A 20,443-nucleotide genomic window follows, 5' to 3' on the forward strand; every position below is an offset into this window, starting at 1 on the left:
AAAGACCAGTATGTTGTCTTAGCAAGTCTGAGCACCCAGCTCAGGGGCTGGGGTTCTGTGTGGGGAATCAGCATCTCAGGTGATTCTCAACGGGGACCCCTCGGGCAGAAGGTGCAGCCGAAAAAAAGAACCAGTAGGGCGTCTGGCCGAGTGTGTCTGGGAGACCACAAGTGGAGCTGCGGCGTTGACAAGGAGAGGAGCAGGGCGAATGGCCCTGGAGCCTTGAGGCACGCATGAGTGCACTAATGAACAGCACGGCATGCCCAGGGCACACAGCTGCCACCTGTGCAGGCCTGGAGGATCCCGCAGGGCCCCTTTGCTCATCGGAATTCCTCCCTGCACCGTGTCCCAGTGGTCAGGCAGGTGGACCCATTCACTCCTGGACCTGGAGCACTGGTCACACGCAGGTAAGTCCAGGTGGGAGAAGAGAAAGGTGGCCGCATAGCAAGGCGAGGGCAGAGCGGAAGACGCACCTGGTCAGTGAGGCATTTCATCCGTGGGAGACCGTCCTGGGGGCAGTCGGAACACCGCCACACGGGGGAACCCAGGGGTGTGTGGCTGCCGGGAAGGGAGGTGGCGGCTGGGGTGATGGAGGCCTGGGCTCTGCCCTGGTCTTCCCACATATGGCTTGATTGGTTCTCCCTTCCCTCTCTTTGGGACCAACGTCTTCACCTGTTCCGGAGGAGCCCAGCCCTGTTATCCCAGAGCACCCTCCCCACCTGACCCCACCTCACCCCAGAGGACCATGCAGGAACTCTGGGTGGAATGGGTTCCTCGTGCCTGGCCGGAGGGGGAGCTTGGCCCGGAGGCCGCCCCATGCAGGTGAGCGCTCAGGATGTGAGTGGGTTTTCCCGGAAGCATTTGAGGCCAGATCAGAGGGAAATACCAGCCGGCTGGCAGTTTGCCACCTGAGTCAGCTCAGCTCTGGCCTCGTTCGAGGAAAGCTGACTCCAGGAAGTGTGGTGTTGGGCAGGATGTACGCGCATGTGTGTGTGCACACGTGTGTGCATACAGGAAGAGGTGCCCAAAGGAGTGAGACCTGGCGTGAACCTAAGCAGAAGCCAGTGTCACAGGTGTGCAATGCGACCACGCATACATACGAGGGTCCCTCAAGAAGTTCATGGGAAGTGCATAAGATGAGAAAAGTGTATGGATTTCATTTTTGACACCCCAAAAAATTTATTCTTTTTTGAAAAAGTTATTTATGTATTCATTTAGAAGGCAGAACAACAGAGAAGGGAAGAGAAATGAGAGAGAGAGAGAGAGAGAGAGAGAGAGAGGTTTTCCATCCACTGGTTCATTCCCCAAATGACTGTAAAAGCCAAGTCTGGCCATGCCAAAGGCCAAAACCAGGACCCAGGTACTCTCTCTGGATCTCTCACGTGGGTGGCAGGGTCCTAAGCCCATGGACCATCATCTGCTGCTTTCCCAGTCACATTAGCAGGAGGTGGATCGGAAGCAGGAGGTGGATCGGAAGCAGGGCAACAGCCAGAACTCGGGTATGGGATGGCAGCCTTGCAGGGAGCAGCACCACAATGCCGATTCCAGTTTCTAGGCCCCGACTTCTGGTTTCATTGCATTGTAGTCAGAATAGATAGGAAGTATAATTTCAATCTTTTTGTTTTTTAAATTTGTTGAGACTTGGGACCTACCACGTGACCCAACCTGGAGAATGCTCTGTGTGCTGGTAAGAATGTGTATTCTGGGGCCAGCGCTGTGGCATGGCGGGTATCCCATATGGGTGCTCGTTCAAGTCCCGGCTGCTCCACTTCTAATCCAGCTCTCTGCTATGGCCTGGGAAAGCAGTAGAAGATGGCCCAAGTCCTTGGGCCCCTGAACCTGCGTGGGAGACCCGGAGGAGGCTCCTGGCTCCTGGCTTCAGATTGGTGCAGCTCCAGCTGTTGTGGCCATTTGGGGAGTGAACCAGCGGATGGAAGAACTTTCTCTCTCTCTCTCTCTCTCTCTCTCTCTGCCTCTCTGTAACTCTGTCTTTCAAAGGAAGGAAGGAAGGAAGGAAGGAAGGAAGGAAGGAAGGAAGGAAGGAAGGAAAGAAGGGAGGAAGGAAGGAATCTTAAAAAAAAAAAAAAAAAGAATGTTTATTCTGGGGCCAGCACTGTGGCGCAGTTGGTAAAGCTACCACCTAGGACACCAGCATCCCATATGGGCACAAGTTCAAGTCCTGGCTGCTCCACCTCTGACTCAGATTCCTGCTAATGTGCTTGGGAAAACAGCAGGAGATGGCTCAAGTCCCTGGGCCCTTGCACCCACGTGAGAGACCCAGAAGAAGCTCCTGGCTCCTGGCTTCAATCCAACCCAGCCCTAACTGTTGCAGCCACTTGGGGAGTGAACCAGAGGATGGGAGATCTCTCTCTCTGTCTCTCCCTCTCTCTATCTCTCTTTAACTGTGCCTTTCAAATAAATCTTTAAAAAAAAAGAATGTGTATTCTGCAGCTGTTGTATGGGAATTTCTATAGTTATGTTGAGTTTAATTAATCTGGGGTACAATTTGACTGTTTCTTTGTTGAATTTCTGTCTGAATGATCAGTCCATTTCTGAAAACGAAGAGTTCAAGTTCCCTACTGGTATTGTGTTGGAGTCTATCTCTCCCATTACGTCTATCAAAATGTGCGTTATGTATTTGGGTGCTCTGATATTACTGGATTAAACTCTCTATCATTTATAATGACCTTCCTTATCTCTTTTTACTGCTTTTAACTCAAATCAATTTTACCTGTTCCAAGTGTGGCTACTCTCGCTTTCTTATGGATTTCATTTGCATGGAATATCTTATCATAGCCTCTCACTTTCAGTCTATGCATGTTCTCGGAGCTGAAGTGAGTTTCTTGTAAGCAGCATATAACTGGGTCTTCATGATTTTTTTTATCCATTCAGTCACTCCGTGTCTTATTTCTTTATTTAAAAGACAGAGTTACAGAGAGAGAGGCAGAGATCTTCCATCCGCTGGTTCACTCCCCAAATAATAACAGCCCGGGCTGGGCCAGGCCAAAGCCAGGAGCTTCCTCTCGGTTTCCCACAGGGGTGCAGGGGCACAAGCACTTGGGCCATCCTCCATTGCTTTCTCAGGCACATAAGCAGGAGCTAGATTGGAAACAGAGCAGCTGGGATTCGAACTGGTGCCCATAGGGGATGCTGGCGCTGCAGGTGGCAGCTTAACCGGCTACGCCACAATGTGCGGCCCCACTCTGTGTCTTTTAACTGGAGAATTTAATCCATTTACATTTAAGGAAACTATTGATAGGTAAAGTCTTATTGCTGCCATTCTGATACTTATTTTCTAATTTTATGGTCCTTCATTCTTTTCTTCTCCCTCTCTTACAATCTTGCTTTGTGGTGAAGTGCTTTTCTCTAGTCGTGTGCTTTGATCCCTTGCCTATTATTTTTGATTAGGCTATTACAGACTTTTTGCTTTGTGGTTAACGTGAAGCTTACAAAAAATGCCTTTTGTCTGTAACAAGCTCTTTTGAAATAACTTCATATTGCTTATAAAGATAGGGAAAGAGGCAAACGCAGAGATAAGAAACACAAATAAGACCTCTGCACTTGAACTCCATTTCTCCCTGCATGTGCAATTTCTGATGTCCCATTGTACATCTTTCTATAACGCCTGTCTCTTCTAACATACTAATGTAGTCACTTTTCGTTGTTTTAGTGTCCATACTAAATTATGTTAGGTTTATGCACCACATTTACAAGAGTAGAGCATTTGAATCTGTGTAGCTACTCTCTTGGGCGATCTTCCACCTTCTGGCATTTTCATCTTGGCTGGCAGGTTTTTCCCTTCAGTTCTGTGAAAGCCTCATCCCACTCCCTCCTGGCCTGCAAGGATTCTGCTGAGAAGTCTGCAGTCGGGTAAACTGGGACTCCGTATATATTACGTGTTCCTTTTTCCCTGAAGCTCTGAGCCTCCTCTCTCTGTAACCTTGGAGAACCTGGTTACATCTTGGGGCAGAGTTGACCGGATCTGAGTGGTGACATCTGACCTCACTGTACCTGGACAGTTTCCTTTCTCCAGATTTAAGGGTGAAATAATATTCCAAGTGTATCTGTGCCATGTTTTGTTTGTCCTTCTACCTGTCAGTGGACACCAGCTTCTTCTGCCTGTCGCCTATCTTAAATAATGTCACTATGAATGTCAGTGTACAAATATCTATTTGAGTTCCTGTTTTCAATTTGGGGTTCCTACACCAGAAGTGAATTGCTAGATCATATGGTAATTTTATTTTTAATTTGTTAACAAACTGCAGTGTTGTTTTGTAATAAGTTTTTCTTTTAAAGGTTTATTTGAAAGTCAGACTTACAGAGAAGGAGATGCAGAGAGAGAAAGAGAAAGTGAGAGCGAGTGAGAGCAAGTGAGAGATCGATCTTCTATCTGCTGGTTCACTCCTCAAATGGCCGCAATGGCCAGGGATGAGCCAGGCTGAAGCCAGGGGCCAGAAGCTTCATCCAGGTCTCCCACATGGGTGCAGGGGCCCAAGCACTTGGGCCATCGTCTGCTGCCTTCCCAGGTACAATAGCAGGGTGCTGGATCAGAAGTGGAGCAGCCAGACTCAAACCAGAGCCCATATGGGATGCAGGTGCTGCAGGTGGCGGCTTTACCTCCTATACCATGGCGTCAGCCCTGTGATAATCTTTTCAAAGAGCTAATTTTTGGTTTGTTGATCTTCTTTACATTAAACTGATTTTGTGCTTTGTGAATTTCTATGGTTATCTTTGATATCTCCCTTCTACAGTACTTTCTTTGATGTATTCTAGTCTTCTAACTCTAGCTAGATGTTCAGTTTATTTATTTTTAGCTTCTCTTCTCTTCTATCATAAGCACTTCAAGGCTATAAATTTCTAAGTACTACTTAAATTGTATCCTAGTTTTGAAATCTATAATTGTTTTTTTCATTCAGTCCTAAACATTTTCTAGATGCTCATTATGATTTATTCATAGACCCATGTGTTATTAGAAGTGGATTTTAGGGGCCGCTGTGGCATAGCAGGTAAATCCACCATCTACGGTGCCGGCATCCCATATGGGCTTCAGTTCAAGTCCCGGCTGCTCCACTTCTAATCCAGCTCTCTGTTATGGCCTGGGAAAGCAGTGAAAGATGGCCCAGGTCCTTGGGCCCCTGCACCCACGTGGGAGACCCGGAAGAAGCTCCTGACTCCTTGCTTTGGAATGGCGCAGCTCCAGACGTTGCAGTCAATTGGGAAGTTAACCAACAGATGGGAAGACCTCTCTCTCTCTCTCTCTCTGCCTCTCCTTCTCTCTGTGTAACTCTGATTTTCAAATAAATAAATAAATCTTTTTAAAAAAGTGTATTTTAGGGCCAGTGTTGTGGTGTAGCAGGTTAAGCTTCTACCTATGATGCCACCATCCCATGTGGTCACCGGTTCAAGTCCCAGATGCTCTAGTTCCAATCTAGCTCCCTACTAATGTGCCTGGCAAAGCAGTGGAAGAGGGCCCAAGTGCTTGGGATTCCTGCACCCACGTGGGGGACCCAGAAGTTCCTGGTTCCTGGCTTCAGCCTGACCAGCTCTGGACATTGCAGCCTTTTGGGGAGTGAACCAGTGGACAGAAGATCTTTCTCTCTGTCTCACCCTCTCTCTGTAACTCTGCCTTTCAAATAAATAAGTGGATTTTAATTTTCAAAAACAAATAGGTATTTGTAATTCTTCTCTATCCATTGCATTGTTTTCAGATGATGGCATTTTTTAAAATATGAGATTTACCTTATGACCTAATATGTAGTCAATCTTAATTCTCTAATGTATTATTTAACTTTATTACATGAATATAATTTAGTGCTATATAATTATATTTGTCTTTATAACTTATTATAACCATATATTTATTGCTTTATGATAATGTTGACTAATATTTAATTACTATCCCTAATGTGAATTCTCTAATTGCTGAGGTAATGTTCCATATACATGAGACCAAACTTGCTGCACAGTTCAAATCTTCTATAATCTGCTTGATTTCTCAACTATCAGAAGTACATTAAACTCTCTGGTGGTGGATTTGTTATTCTGGCTGTCAGCTCAGCCATTACAGATCTGAGCTGACATGCGTTATTCACTGCCATGCTGCTTGGCAATTACATTTAATAATGTTTCTATCGGGGAGGCGCTGTGGCACAGCAGGTTAATGCCTGGCCTGAAGCGCTGGCATCCCATGTGGGTGCTGGTTCTAGTCCTGGCTGCTCCTCTTCTGATCCAGCTCTCTGCTATGGCCTGGGATAGCAGTAGAAGATGGCCCAAGTCCTTGGGTCCCTGCACCCGCATGGGAGACCTGGAAGAAGCTCCTGGCTCCTGGCTCCTGGCTTTGGCGCAGCTCCAGCTGTTGCAGCCATCTGGGGAGTGAACCAGCAGATAGAAGATCTCTCTCTGTCTCTACCTCTCCCTGTAACTCTGCCTTTCAAATAAATAAAATAAATCTTAAAAAAAAAAAATGTTTCTATCAAAAGCTCGCAAGAGTCCCTCAAAAGATAGAGCCCATGCCTTTCAATGTTTTCACATTCTCTAATTCAGAGCTCTGAACTCTTGACATCCAATCTGAGAACAACCAGAATGCAGCTCGCTCTCCCTGCAGGAATAAAGAGCGGGTTCCTCGCTGGTCCCAGGTGGCAGCCTGCATGGGAATGGCGGGGCAGTCATCTGCAAGGCTGAGTTAGAGGGACTTACACTGTTTGAACAGCTGCATCCAGCACCCTTCAGAGATCCTGCAAAGACTGAGCCGCTGGGGCTCAACCACTGGGGCATCACAGCCCAGCCTGCGGTTGTGACAGGTGTGACCTGGAGCCGGAGTCAGAAGGCCTTGGGGGAGGTATCACATATTCCCGTTGGAGGTCGAGACTTCAGCAGAGAAGAGCCAAGGTGAAGTGCAGTGAGTTGGCTGGAATACGTGGGCCTGATGCAGCCAGAAGGGCTCCTGGCTAGGGGCTACGAGCACCTCTCAAGAACTAGCAAGAATTCTGATAGACTCACAGCTCCCCAGAAGAGAACAGGCAGAGAGAGGCAAGCCTCTGGCAGGGACTGGCGGGTAGTGGGGTGCCAACACAGAGTGGAGAAGGGGCCTGGCCACCGACCCCTGGCAACTGTCTCTGTGATTTCCAATGGGATGAGAAATGGGTGCTTTTAACCAGGAAAGACGAGCTGGACCAAGCACTGTAAAATCACTGTAAAACTGGCCTCATTTGCTTCCGCGGCAACAAAGTCACAGCGGGTGGGCCGGAAGAGGTGCCCTCAGGCCCTCCCCTGTGCTCGCACCCACGCAAGGGGCTTCACCACCCCACTGGCTCTTACGACTACCTGTGAGGAAGGCATTTTCTCATTTTTTAAAAGATTTACTTTTTGGGGGGCCAGCACTGTAGTGTAGCAGATAAAGCTGCCACCTTCAGTGCCAGCATCCCATATAGGCTACAGTTCAAGTCTCAGCTGCTCCTCTTCTGATCCAGCTCTCTGCTGTGGCCTTGGAAAGCAGTAGAAGATGGCCCAAGTCCTTGTGCCCATGCACCCGCGTGGAAGACCTGGAGGAAGCTCTTGGCTCCTGGCTTCTGGCTCAGCTCTGGCCATTGCGGCCATCTGCAGAGTGAACCAGCGGATGGAAGACTGTCGCTTTCTCTTTCTCTCTGCCTCTGCCTCTCTGTAACTCTGCTGACTTTCAAATCAATCAATCAATAAATCTTTTAAAAATTTTGCTATTTATTTATTTATTTCTCTAAAAGGTAGAGTGAGAGAGAGGGAGATCCAGAGAGCTTCCATTTGCTGGTTCACTCCTCAAAAGGCCACAACAGCCAGGTCTGGCCCAGGCTGAAGCCAAGAGCCCGGAACACCATCCAGGTCTCCACGTGAGTGCAGGGGCCCAAGCACTGGGCCATCTTCCACTGCCTTCCTAGGAGCATTGGCAGGAAGCCAAATCAGAAGTGGAGTAGCCGGGATGAGCACCGGCCCAGTGGTATGGGGTGCCGGCATTGCAAGTGATAGCTTCACACTGTTTTCCTGTTTCTTCCATGAAGACACTGAGCCACAGAGCTGTCACCTACCGCCAGCCACACAGCACTTGGCAGGACAGGATCTGAACAGACGTATCTGACTATAGCCTGGGTAAACTGCACTCTATCTCACCGATTCGTCTCAAAGAGGGCTTTTCTTTTGTGTTTGTTCTTTAAAATAAAGGAGTCAGCGTGAAGTGGACGAGGGTGCCTTGCAGAAGCGGGGTGAGATGTGCAGAGTCCACTTGGGTGGGAACTAAAAGGAAAATTTCACCATCGCTAAGGAGCAGAACGGGCCATCAAAGAAGGCAGTACATTTTTCTAAAGGGAGGAGAGAACTTCCACTTTGACTATGGCCTTGTCTAAATAAGGTCGGAGTTTGTGAACTCAAGAGGCTTCCATAGCCTTGGCAGCCCATGACAAGAGCCTCGGGTGATTACTGACGTCATAAAGAAGAGTGTCAATTGTTTAATCAACAGGAGTCACTGTGCACCTGCTCCCCATGTAGGACCTCTGTCCTTAATGTGTTGTACTATGCAAATTAACGGTAGAACTAGTATTCAAATAGTACTTTTTACTTTGTGTGTCTGCGTGGGTGCAAACTGCTAAAACTTTACTTAGTATATACTAAGTTGATCTTCTGTATATAAAAATCATTGAAAATGAATCTTAAGAATGGGATGGGAGAGGGAGTAGGAGATGGGATGGTTTGTGGGTGGGAGGGTGGTTATGGGGGGAAAATCACTATAATCTAAAAGTTTTATTTTTGAAATTTATATTTATTAAATAAACGTTTTCTAAAAAGAAGGAGCTCAGCAGGAGCCGGCAGCGTGGCACACCCGTGGCAAACGGCCCTCATCCGGGTCCTGGTTATCCGGGCCATGCCTTAGGAAGACAGCTCCCAGAAGACAGCCAAGAATTCAAAGAGACGGAGCAACGTTCGGGATTCAAAGTGCGAAAATCTACCTCTCACCAGAAATGCAGTAACATCGCCAACTCAGAGCCAAAATGGCAAAGAAAATGGGCATTATACCTGCTCACACGTAGTCAGCATCCAAAGGTTATGCTGGTAACGAATCGTTCAGGAAACGTTTTCACTAAAGGAGACTCCAGATTTTCCATCTTTGTAAAAACGAAAATAAAACTGTAAAACGCGACATATGAGCTACTATCTGAGCGTGTCGACTCATACTCGTTCCAAAGGTTGCTGACACATGGAGCGGAACTAAGGCTAGCGAGGGCCCTGCTGCTTTGTCACCAGGGGCTGGGCAAGCCCATCGGCTCACACGCTCTGGGCCGGGGCTCTGGGCATTGGCCGACTCCTCCCTCGCCGCGGTGCAGGGTTGTGGGAGAGGAGCAGCAGCAGGCTATAAAAAGCTTTATGCTTTATTTCCTTCTAAGGCTTCCTGAGTCACCGCTCCAGCCCCCGGTGCCCAGCAAGGTTCAGCTCAAATCGGAAATGTGTGTATACGGTTTCCTCTAAACCCAGATGATGTCACTTGGACCCAGTCTCTTTCAGGCCCGGGGGAGCTGCCTGCCTCCGTCCTGGGAGGGGAGATGTCACTTAAATGATCGTTGTCTGTGACCTAGGTTCCACGGTTACATCACAGTCTTCAAAGCGAGCCTAGGCCTCCACGCCACCCTCACATCTCAAAGGACACAGCGCTCCTACACGACTTTGCTTCCCACGCTGTAGCAGCTGAAACAACAGGCGACGCCAAATCAGGTGGGCCAGAATCCTAGAAAGCCACAGGCCAACAGCACCCCATCCGGGAATTACTATTCTACCATGGGAAGCAGCGAAGCCCGGACAAGGAAGGACCCTGCCCAAGGTCCCAGAGCACACACCCCCCCCCCCCACGGTGCTGTCCCTGTATACAGCAGGAGCTGACTAAATGCCCCCTGCAGGCGTGTCTCAAGTGTCCTGGCCGACAACACACAACTTTGCCCCAAGATTTCCCCCTTTTCAGTCCATTTCTCTGCAGGGGAAGAGGAAACCGGGGGTGGGGGAGGTGGACAGCACCGGTGTGTGTGTGTGTGTGTGTGTGAGCACCAAGGTGCTGACAGAAGCCCACTCCACTTCCCCCACTCACCCTCTTCTTGCCGTGGGCCAGCGCAGGGGCTTCTGCCATTTAAAATTACCAGAACACAGGTTTTTTTACACAAGTCCCAGAGACTTGGATGAACATTAAGGTTAAAGGGAAAGGAATCTTTTCATAGCAGATTGTCTGCATAAAGCAAGCAGGGGATAAATTAGTGGCCCAAGAGGCTGGGTTACAATGCCAGCTGTAGCCCCCAAAGCACCTCCAGTCTCGAGGCAGGCGTTTGGCCCGGCAGTTAAGACACCACATTCCGTTATCAGAGGGCCTGGCGGAGTCTCACCTCGGCTTCCAATCCCAGCTTCCCGCACTGCACACTCCGGGAGGCGCAGCTGATGGCTCAAGTACATACATCCCCGCCGCCCACACGGGGGAACCAGATTGAGTTCCAGGCCTGGCCCAGCCCTGGCTGTTGCCAGCATTGGGGAGTAAATTAGCAGATGGAGGATCTCTGTCTCCTTCTCCACCTCCCCCACCCCAACCCTGCCTTTTAAATAAAAACAAAACACGAAACACAGATCTGAAAAGAATATCCAGCTTAAGCCACCACAGGGCTGCAGCAGCCTAGGCAGAGCCTGGTGGAGCAGGCAAGGGTATGGGGACCCTGTTCACACAGCACAAGCGACCGAGAGCTATGCGAGCTAAAAACCTACACGGTTCGCAGTTTAGAGATGAAAGGCTGCAGAAATGTTTATTGAATACAGTGCCAGGTTTATAAATAAAACTTATTTACAATTTCCATAGAGTTGGTCCCCCAGCAGAGAGGTGGTTAAATCTCCAAACAGTTTACCGCGAGATTTACAGACACGTTCAAGTGCATCCCGTTTCCAAATCACCACGCTGCACAGCAACTTCAGTCACAAAAGAACCACCACCATCTTTGCTACAGAAGTGTTTAATGAACATTGCCACAGATCTGCAGAGAGCACACACACTCGGCCAATGCCGCCTGCTTACTCCAGGGGGCACAGACAGCAGAGGACTTCTGTCTCCTACGGGACAGCTCCAAGGGGTTGGAAGAGTTTACTGCCAGCCGAAGGGGTAGGTTTAAGACACGTTAGTGGGAACCTAGTCACTGCCCAGAAGGATAAATGGATTGAGGATACACAATAATTCAAATGTGTAAAATAATTGAAGAGTAGACTTGACCAAATTTACATTCTTTTGTTCCGGAAGAAGCGGAAGGGCTCGTCATACGCTATTCCTCTGATGTGACAGCAGCGCTAGGCCTACCGGACAGCTCTTCAGCACGATACTGCTACAAGTACAGTCACACATGCATTTATAAAGAGAATATAAAAATATGTACAATAGCTCATTTCCAATGTGTTTCAAGTTGCCGAAAGACACCAATTTAAAGTGTGCAAAAATTTGTCAAAAAATCAGAAAAAGCCTGCCTTGGCAACAGTGCTTCATCAAAAGCCCATCTGAAGAGTTGAGATCCGTTTGCCTTAACGCCTACCCCAGACAGATGGAGAGCAAAACTAGCAAAGAGGGTTTGCCAAGTACTCAGCAATTTCTTACGGCAAGTCTCAGGCTAAAGCAGGATGCCAGTTAAAACTAGGCGCTTTCTATATATAAATGTATGTATATATGTATAGAGTGGTTGGAAGTCCGGGCAAGAGTTCACAGGGAGGTGCGAACCAGCTTCGCAGTCCCGCCATGACACCCAGCTATCTCTTCGAGGGCCCAGACCCACGCAGGCCGCCAATGCCCGACCCTGCGGGGCTGGCTGTCCCCTCAAAGGGCACAGCGCCACACCAGACGCTGCCTCACTCCTGCTCCACACTGGAACTCGGCACTCCTGGGGGACGGCAGTAGGGCTTCCGGTCCCCACAAGAACCCTCTTTCAAAGGCTTAAGTCTTAACATAGGCTGTGGACCCATAAAATGGAGTTCACCCAGCTTCTAGAAAGACTCGGCAAGAGATTAGAAGGCTGAGTGTTGAAAAAACCAGTCCCATCACCCACTACACTCCTTTGAAAGGACAAGAGGCCACGTGACCCCCGCCCCTCCAGGAGAAACGCCAGGGTGTTCCTGGGCGCTCCATGCCCAGTCAGGGAAGCTGCAGAAGCCTGCCTAGCTCGGGGCATCAACTTCTCCTCTGCCCACCACCGTGGCCCAGCGCTACAGCACGGGCACGCGGGTGACGGATCCTCTCCACCACTCGGACCCGCTCCTCCGGCAGAGAATCTGACAAGCTGCAAAACGCCGGAGGACAGGGAGTAGGAGAGGGAGGAGCAGCCCAGGGTCTCCAGAACCAGCCCCGAACGCACCCATTTGGCTACCGAGAGCTGCTCACTGCCACACTGGCAGCCCGGCCCCCGGCAAATTAAAGCCACCCACTCCAACGCACAACCCACAAGTCCTGGCTGAGACACAGCCAGTAACACCTGAAAAAGAAAAAAACAGCCAGCTCCCATCTCAATAGCAGTTTCTTAAGGGGGCTTTTTCAACAGGCCAATCCCAACGCCAAGAGGACCAGCATGCCTGCTTTGGGTTGCAGGTTTATAATTAGACACAAATTCACCCTGGGCTGCAGTGACTCTCATGCCAGAGGCTAGCATTAGTTTTTGTTGTTTTTTTTTTTTTTTTTTTGGGGGGGGGGGGGACGCAAAGCAAAGTGGTCAACTTTTAAGAAAAAGGTTTAAAAAGAGGCTGAGTATTACCACACGTCAGAAGCCGGCAATCGGAGGTGACCGGTGGTGTCTTTTAGGCATTTAGACTGGCCTAGAAAAGTTGACTACTGCTTCCACCACACACAGCAGATTCAATTACACACACACTAAATCATGTCTCCTGCAGATGGTCTCAAGGAGTTACGTAAAACAGGTACTCGGCAGGATGCCTGAGAGCCCCGCGTGCTGGAAGGTAGGCGGCTGCCCTGCGAGGCGAGTCCTAGCTCAACAGGCCTGTGGCTTGCTTCTCCCCCTCTCCCATGGCAAAGTGTGTGCAGGGAGCGACCGCTGTCTGCTGTTTTATAGGCAAGGTCTTGGGCTCAGAGGTCAGCGCCAGGATCCTGGGAGAGAGGGGGAGGAAACCCAAGGCAGGCTGGGGGCGGAGTTCAGATAGACGCTGGCCTCTGGCCTCGTCCCCGTTCAATCTCAGCTTTACAAAGCATTTAACACCACTTTAAGTTAATGGTCTTTTTATTGGAAAAAAAAGACTAGCATTTACAACTTGGAATGGACGTGATCGTAGTTTCTTGAACAGCCACGTTGACGGTTGTGCTGGAGTCCACAGCCACAGCCTACTCTGCCGGCTCCAAGTCATGCTGCAGGTTTTTAAAACAGAGAGTCCAGAGATGCTCCCTTGGGAAAAGTTTCTCATTAAAAATTTGCGTGAATGGTGACAGCCCGGCAGACGCTAAGCCAGCGCAGGCGGGTGTGCCACGAGGCTGCGTGGCTGTCACCGTGGGCCGGAGCACAGAGGGACAGGAGGACCATCCTGCAGTGGGCCTACGTCTCAATAGCTCACCCCTCAACCGTCTCACTGCACGGTGTCCTGACGTAAACCAATTTTAAATGCATTTGTTTTCAGGAAACCAGCTACGACAATTTATCCTAACAAATCAAACGAGAACCCATCTGGGTGAGTTTTTAATTTGTTGGTTTTTTTTCTTTCATTTTTTGGTTTTGATACAAACGCCTGACTGTACTGTCATCAGGCCGCATGCATGACGGACTGGCCAGCCCACACGCGTGTTAGGATCATCAGCAATGGAACCTGAAGGAGTCCACTAAGTGCTTCCTTATCGTTAAGGTAGTACAAGTATGTATAGTGTAAAACGGATGTGTAGCTTGATCGTTAGGGACAGGACCACCAACCAATACATGCAGATTGTGTGTGTGTGTGTGGACAGAAGGTACTTTTGACATTCAGTTTTGCTATATAGAAACAGAATGAATAAATGAACTTTTTTCTTTTTTTTTTTTTTTTGCAAGAGGTAAGTAAAAGATTCAATTTGATTCTTCTAGAGGGGGAAAAGGAGCTGAAAGCAGGTCTTCATTTTGCGGTCATCATCTGTACGAATTCTGAAAAGACAAATAATCATCACTTGTGGTTATCTTCAGGAAAGCGGCTTCAAGGAGTGCAGCGTTTGTCCTGTGCTCTCGCGCCTCAGGTCCTGCCGGCCGCGCCCAGGCACCAGGGACCCCGCCGCCTTACCTTCGTAGTTGACTTGTCCGTCTCCGTCTATATCTGCTTCTCTGATCATTTCATCTACTTCTTCATCTGTGAGCTTCTCCCCCAAGTTTGTCATGACGTGGCGCAGTTCCGCTGCGCTGATATAACCGTTCCCATCCTGTGAACATTCAGCGCCGGTTACTGATGGGCTGATAGTGCTGGGGGGGCGGGGCAAGGAGGTCTCTGACTTTAATTAGGCGCCGCCAAGGGCCTGCCAACTCTGCCACTTCCAGCGCCCACCCTCTACCTCCAGCAGACCCGCAGTCTGCTAATGCAGAAGACATGGGGGTGCTCGCCAGCCAGCGAAACCAAAGGTTAGCAATCAAACCTCCCACCCACTACTGCACCTCCCCTCGCTGGGCAGTCACCACCGAGTGAGGGTGGCTGACGGTGAGACCAGAGACGGTGCAGAGGAGAGCCCAAGCACCACACTCAGCACCCCACGCTGCACAGGGCAGGATTACCTTGTCAAAGACTCGGAATGCTTCGCGGATCTCCTCTTCACTATCTGTGTCCTTCATTTTCCTAGCCATCATAGTCAGAAATTCTGGGAAGTCAATGGTGCCATTACCTCAAAGCAAAAAACAGAAAGCTCGTGTAAGATAAGCACTCCATGGGCGCTGCTCCGGAGAGAACGGCTAAGCACTGGCTAGCACAAACTATCTCATTAGCACCCACTGCCCGCAGGTCTGAAATGCTCACGTCCTCCACAGGGCAAAGCCACGGGATTCAAAGCCCGCAGCAGCGCCTAGGAGAACACGCAAAGCTGCAAAGTCACGCACAGCTCCAGTTCACGACCAGCGGCGGGGGCTGTGCAGCTCAGAGCCGGCTGTGGACTGAGCGCCTCCACTCCCGGCTGGGACTTCACTCCCTCATGGTTTACGGGCTATGAGAGGGGGAAGCGTTTATTCTGCTCTGCCAGGAGCCACGGACTCTTCGGAAACCTTTTCTCAGCCACATCACGAGGTTCAAGTCCCTGGATCACTTTCTCTGCACCCCACCCCCCACTCAGGCACTCCCACTGAGTGAAGTCACAGCTTAGCCATGGGCATGTAGAAATCCGTGATGACCAGTGTCCCAAACAGCAACTCAAACACAAACACACCCAAGTCTCCAGATGAACATGAATTAAGTGGACATAAAATTAGAAGGAAAAAAAAGCCTGACGTTAACTCAGTTCCACTAGTGGCTTTAAAACCAAACAATTCAGAGAGCTTTGTAAGTTTTTTGAGTGCCCCAAACTTTACAGCACTGCTGGTGTTTGCACAAGACCAAACAGACCTCTTCAAGGGTCCTCTCAACCGTGCAGAGAAGGGCTGTCAGGACAAACACAGAACCTGCAGCCTGGCCCCTGGCCGCGGTACAGGCCGCCCAAGCCAAGCTCCCCTCACGTCAGTCATCTAGGAGGTAGAGAGGCTAGATCCCAACTGCTGCCTCTTAGCTCATTTGAAAGGAAATTTTTACGTTTTATAAAGGAACAGAGTGTATTAACGAATGTTTTAGTTACAAAAATGCGTTTTGGGGTGCAGACGCCTGGACACTGTTTACAGCTGGGAGCGAGAGGACTGCAGCTCCTTCCGGCTCGGCGGCCCACACAGCTTCCCCTGGTCTCGGGTTCTGTAGATCCAGGCTCTACAGTTGCCAGGTGCCAAGGCTCGAGCGACCGCCTTCAGCAAACACCCACGGTGTCCGCTGTGCTCAGCTCTATTAACGGCTGCAAGGGCTCGTCACCCACTGCCCCGCCTCTGGAGGCTTCTCCTTAGAGACAAGGAGCTTCTAAAAAGCAGGCTGTGTTGGGTTATTTATTTACTTCTACTTTCCCCCACGGGGACTCAGCGCACTCATGGGCCAGGTGATGAAAGAGCTGAGCTGTGGGTCATGGCAAGCCGGCAAAGAACAATACATCCAGGGACCCGATCCAGGAAACGTTCTAGACGGTGAGCAGGGCGAGAGGCGGGCCCACAATCTCCTGTTTTAATCTCAATGGCAGAAAGCATCTTGGCCTGTCTGCTCTGCTTGAGACCTGAAAGGCAACCCTGGGACGCGTCTGAACTTGAACGACAGGGCTCTGGCGCTCATTACCGTCAGCGTCCACTTCGTTGATCATGTCCTGCAGCTCCGCCTCTGTCGGGTTCTGACCCAGTGACCGCATGACAGTTCCAAGTTCCTTCGTTGTGATGGTGCCATCACCATCTTTATCGAATAGGGAGAAAGCTTCCTTGAATTCTGGAAAGAAACGTTGGCCCTTTAGATCGAGTGTCTGCCCACCAGCCACCACGCACACGCCCCCGGGGCTTCCCAGAGGAGACCAAGCAGGTTATGCAAGTGACCAGCAACCACATACTGAAGCAGACACCACAGGGTCCTGCCGGCCACGCCGAGTAACACAAAGGCTGCTCCCGGAAACCGTGTCCGCAAAACTACAAGACCCTCGGGTTTTTCAACACTAAGCTTGAACGGGCTTCCAATCCGCTGCGAGAAGACCCGCTGGCGCGTTTCCTGTTAAATTTCTGTCGCCCCAAGAACCCCGGTTTCATAGCACCATGACAAGGTTCCTGGAAACGCGGTGCGTTCCCACATAGCCAGCTTGCTCTCTCCACAACACCTTCACCACATCCCAGAAGCACTCTCGGCTTCCTGAAAAGAAACCACCTCACTGCAAGTCCTCCGGGAAGACTGAAGAGCTAAAACCTGAGCTGATGCGACTCCCCTCCAGTAATTCCAGGGACACGCCCTCTTGTTTCGGGACAGCAAGCCCCGAAAGCTGTGCAGGCTCAGGGCGATCTCATTACAGGCAAAGCTCTGCGTGTCGTGACACACGCGACGACCGTGGCGTGGGGCAGGCGGGAACGTCCCCATTCCTTTCCCTCACTTCAGCTCCATTCTACTGTCAAGGAGTAATTCCATTTAAATCAATTCTTAAAAAACGCTCAGATGTAGATGGGAGGGGACAGGAGTCCCCAGAACTGAGCAGGTGCCCTATTCTGGCTTTCTTGGGGACTCCCCAGAGATGCCAACTCACCAGCAATCTGTTCTTCGGTCAGTTGATCAGCCTAGAGGAAGAAAAGGTTATCATTAAATCCATGACAGCCAGAGGCAATCGGCATCAGCGTCCCAGGAGTGTTAATATTGTCGTCTTGAACTCCCTGGTTTGGAACCATCAACGCTCTCATGCAATGAACGCCATTAAAGGAAGCGCTCTATGCCACTTCGACAACAAAGGATGGAAAGTGACAACATCTGCTCTCCACTGGGTCCAACGCTTAGCGCGCACTCCGGGCTCCCTCCCGTGGGGACGAGGGTCAGCTCACAACGTGAAAGGGGCGCCTCTAGCGGCGGCCGGCGGCAGTGCACAGCGGGTCCAGAGAAGGAGGAGCGCCACCTACCGCGCCACCCGCTTCCATCCAAGGGGGACCCAGCCCAGCCCAGCGCGCGGCCACTGCGGCCACTGCTGCCGGCTGGCGGGGGACCCTGTCCAGCTGCTGGAGTACCCTGCGCATTGCTCCGGGCTCGGAAACCTCCAAACTGGAGGGTTGTTACATAATGGCATTGGGTTGGATTAAAAGGCTTTTCTACCCCATTTTATGAGAAATAATTAAATGGGGGGAAAAAACCAACAACGCAGAAATGGGCTACCCCACCGACTTCATGTCCACGTAATGCATGCTTTCCAATCGTTTAGACACGCAGCCATTTGTTAAAAGCCTACTGCTCGCAACGGCTAATGCCCTTGCACAAATTACCCCGTGATTCAGAAGCCAGAAGAAGAATGGAACCACCTCACCGGCACTGTGCGAATCAGGTGCACGGGGAAGCGCGCTCGAGCGCCAGGCCGCAGTGCGCACAGCCGGCATGCCCGCCTTAAGGAGGCAGGAGAGCGCCCGCCACCCGGGGGGCCGTGAACCTCTGCTCTAACAGAACCCGGGCCTGGGGTCCGCGGCAGAGCACAGCCAGCCTGTCTGCATATATACACATATTTTAATACAGGATGCCTCGCGAGGCCAGTTACCAAGTCAGCCCTCAAGACGGCCGAGGCACTGAGTTTATCCTCGCAAACGCAAACTTTCCCGGCTCCCGGATACCCGCTCGGGGGTGGGGCGGCTGGTTGATTTTTTAGTTTTTAGCGAATTGCAAGCAGGCCTTCCTCTTCTCCCCCCATCGCCCAAGCCTGAATCTCCTTTCAGATCGCATGTAGACGGCGCGCTGGTTTATGTAACGTCAGGGCACCGCCTAGCTCGCAGCACCCTGTCACCTCGCCGGCCTCGGGGGTGGACGCGTCCCGGAACCCGGCCTGCCACGCCGGACAACGCTGCCTGCCCAGGGACCCGGGGCGCACGGCCACCGGCCACAGGCGGCCGTGCAGGGGCCGCGCCGACGTGCAGACCCCGCTCCCCGCCCCGCACCTCCCACCCGCGTCTGCTCCCCGGCCCGCCCGCCCCCGCCGCCTCCCGCGGCAGAAACTTTGCGTCTCTCCTGGAAACCGAGCCGCGCGCCAGCTCCCGCCTCCCCCGCCCGCCCCAATTAGCGCGCGCCCCGCGCCTCCCGCGGGAAGGGGCCCCGCACGCCCCGGCCGCCCCGCGCAGGGGGCCGCACGAGCGCCCGCCGCCCCGCAGGCCCCGCCCGGGCGCAAGGGGCCGGCCTGCGGCTTCCGCCCCTCGCCCCGCGCCTTCCTGCCCCCACCCCACCCTTCCCCGGCTCCTTCCTTCCCGGCCCACGCCCGCGCCGCGCCGCGCGCCCCGGCAGGACGCAGGGGACCGCCGGGGGAGGACGCCCCCCGGCAGGACGCAGCGGGCCGCCGCCGGGGGAGGACGCCCCCCGCCCCGCGCGCCCCGGCCCATTCATTCTCCGCCGCCGCCTCGCGCCCGGGGCGGGGCGGGAGGGGCAGCACCGGGGGGCGTCCGGCCCCGCCCGGCTCCCCCGCCCCCGGGGCCCGGGCCGAGGCGCAGCGCTGCAGGCAGCCCGGGTGCGGCGCGCTGGGTGCAGTGGGTGCGGGGCTGCGGGGGGATGCGGAAGGCCCCGAGGCAGCGGCGCCCGCGGCCCCGGCCCGCACGCAGCTCCCCGCCAAGTTCAAGGTGGGGGTGGGGGCCCGTTCCGTGAGGACCCCCGGCGGAGAGCGCCGAGACGCAAACCCGAAACGCATCGTCTCCTCACCGCAGCTGCTGCGTAACGCCCGCAGAGGGGGTGTGGGGGGAGGGACCCAACCAGCGGGGAAAAGAGCAAAACTGAACCTGCGGGGAGCCCTCGGGCAGCCGCTGCGCCGGCCGTGCGCCACCGCCGACCTTACCATGGCGCGGGCGAAGGGAGCACGATCGGAGGGAGCGAGGCTGGCTGCACCCGCGCGGGGGCTGTGACGGCGAGGGGGCCTCCGCTGCTGCTGCCGCCGCCGCTGCTGAGGCGCCGAGTGCGCTCCGCGCTGTGCCGCCGCCGCCGCCTGTGCCGCCGCCCGACTGCGAGTAACGGCGCCGCGTCCACGAGCCGCCCAGCGCCACTGCCGGAGCGCGAGCCGGCGCCCCGCCGTATATATATAAGGCGCGCCGTATCCCTCCGCCGCGGCGGGGCCCGCCTGGCGCACGGCGGCGCTGCGGCCGCCGGGCCTCGCGCGCCGGCCCCGCCCCCAGGCGCGCCCGGCCTCCCGCCGCCCCCTGCGCGCGCTCCGCGGCGGGCGCAGCCCGGGTCCTGGCGCGGGCCGGCGGCGCGGGGCGGGGGCGCTGAGTCCTGAGGGGACTCGCCTGCGGGGCTGGACCGCCCTGCGCCCCTCACACGGCCCGAGCTGGAGGAGGCGGCGGCTCCGGGCGTCGGGGGCCGTGCGGCCCGCGGCGCCAGCCCCACCCTTCCTGTGCGACCCCTCGCACCTCAGCAGGGCCGGCCTCCCCGAGGGTCGCCCTCCCCGGGGGTCGCCCTCTGCCGGGGGTCCTCAGGGTCGGCTTCCCGGTCGGGGAGGTCGGGGGGTGCGGGAGGCGGGGGCAGACGAAGGGTCGGCGCAGCCTCAGCTGCCGGCCAGAGAGGGTCTGTCAGGGCTTTGGCGCCGGTCCTCGTGGGAGACACTGGTCGGCGTTCCGCTTTTCAGATTTTTGAGGAATAGCTGAGGAAGATGATCATTTACGCTCGGTTGGTAAACCTGCGTCGTGCGCATATGCTTAGCAAATGATGATTT

At 53.1% G+C, this 20,443-nt stretch overlaps 1 protein-coding gene across 1 annotated transcript; it reads right to left on the reverse strand.

The window, feature by feature from the left end:
* Window positions 1-12,704: 12,704 nt before the first annotated feature.
* CALM1 (calmodulin 1) lies at window positions 12,705-19,778 on the reverse strand. Its single transcript, XM_062181853.1, has 6 exons — window positions 19,574-19,778; window positions 17,312-17,342; window positions 16,372-16,515; window positions 14,754-14,860; window positions 14,272-14,407; window positions 12,705-14,138 (listed from the first exon to the last, which is right to left on the reverse strand). Exons 1-6 carry the CDS (start codon window positions 19,574-19,576, stop codon window positions 14,110-14,112), a joined length of 450 nt encoding a protein of 149 aa, XP_062037837.1. The 5' UTR covers window positions 19,577-19,778; the 3' UTR covers window positions 12,705-14,109.
* Window positions 19,779-20,443: the final 665 nt, after the last annotated feature.

Source organism: Lepus europaeus, chromosome 22 (assembly GCF_033115175.1).
Source record: "Lepus europaeus isolate LE1 chromosome 22, mLepTim1.pri, whole genome shotgun sequence".
Classification (NCBI taxonomy): Eukaryota; Metazoa; Chordata; class Mammalia; order Lagomorpha; family Leporidae; genus Lepus; species Lepus europaeus.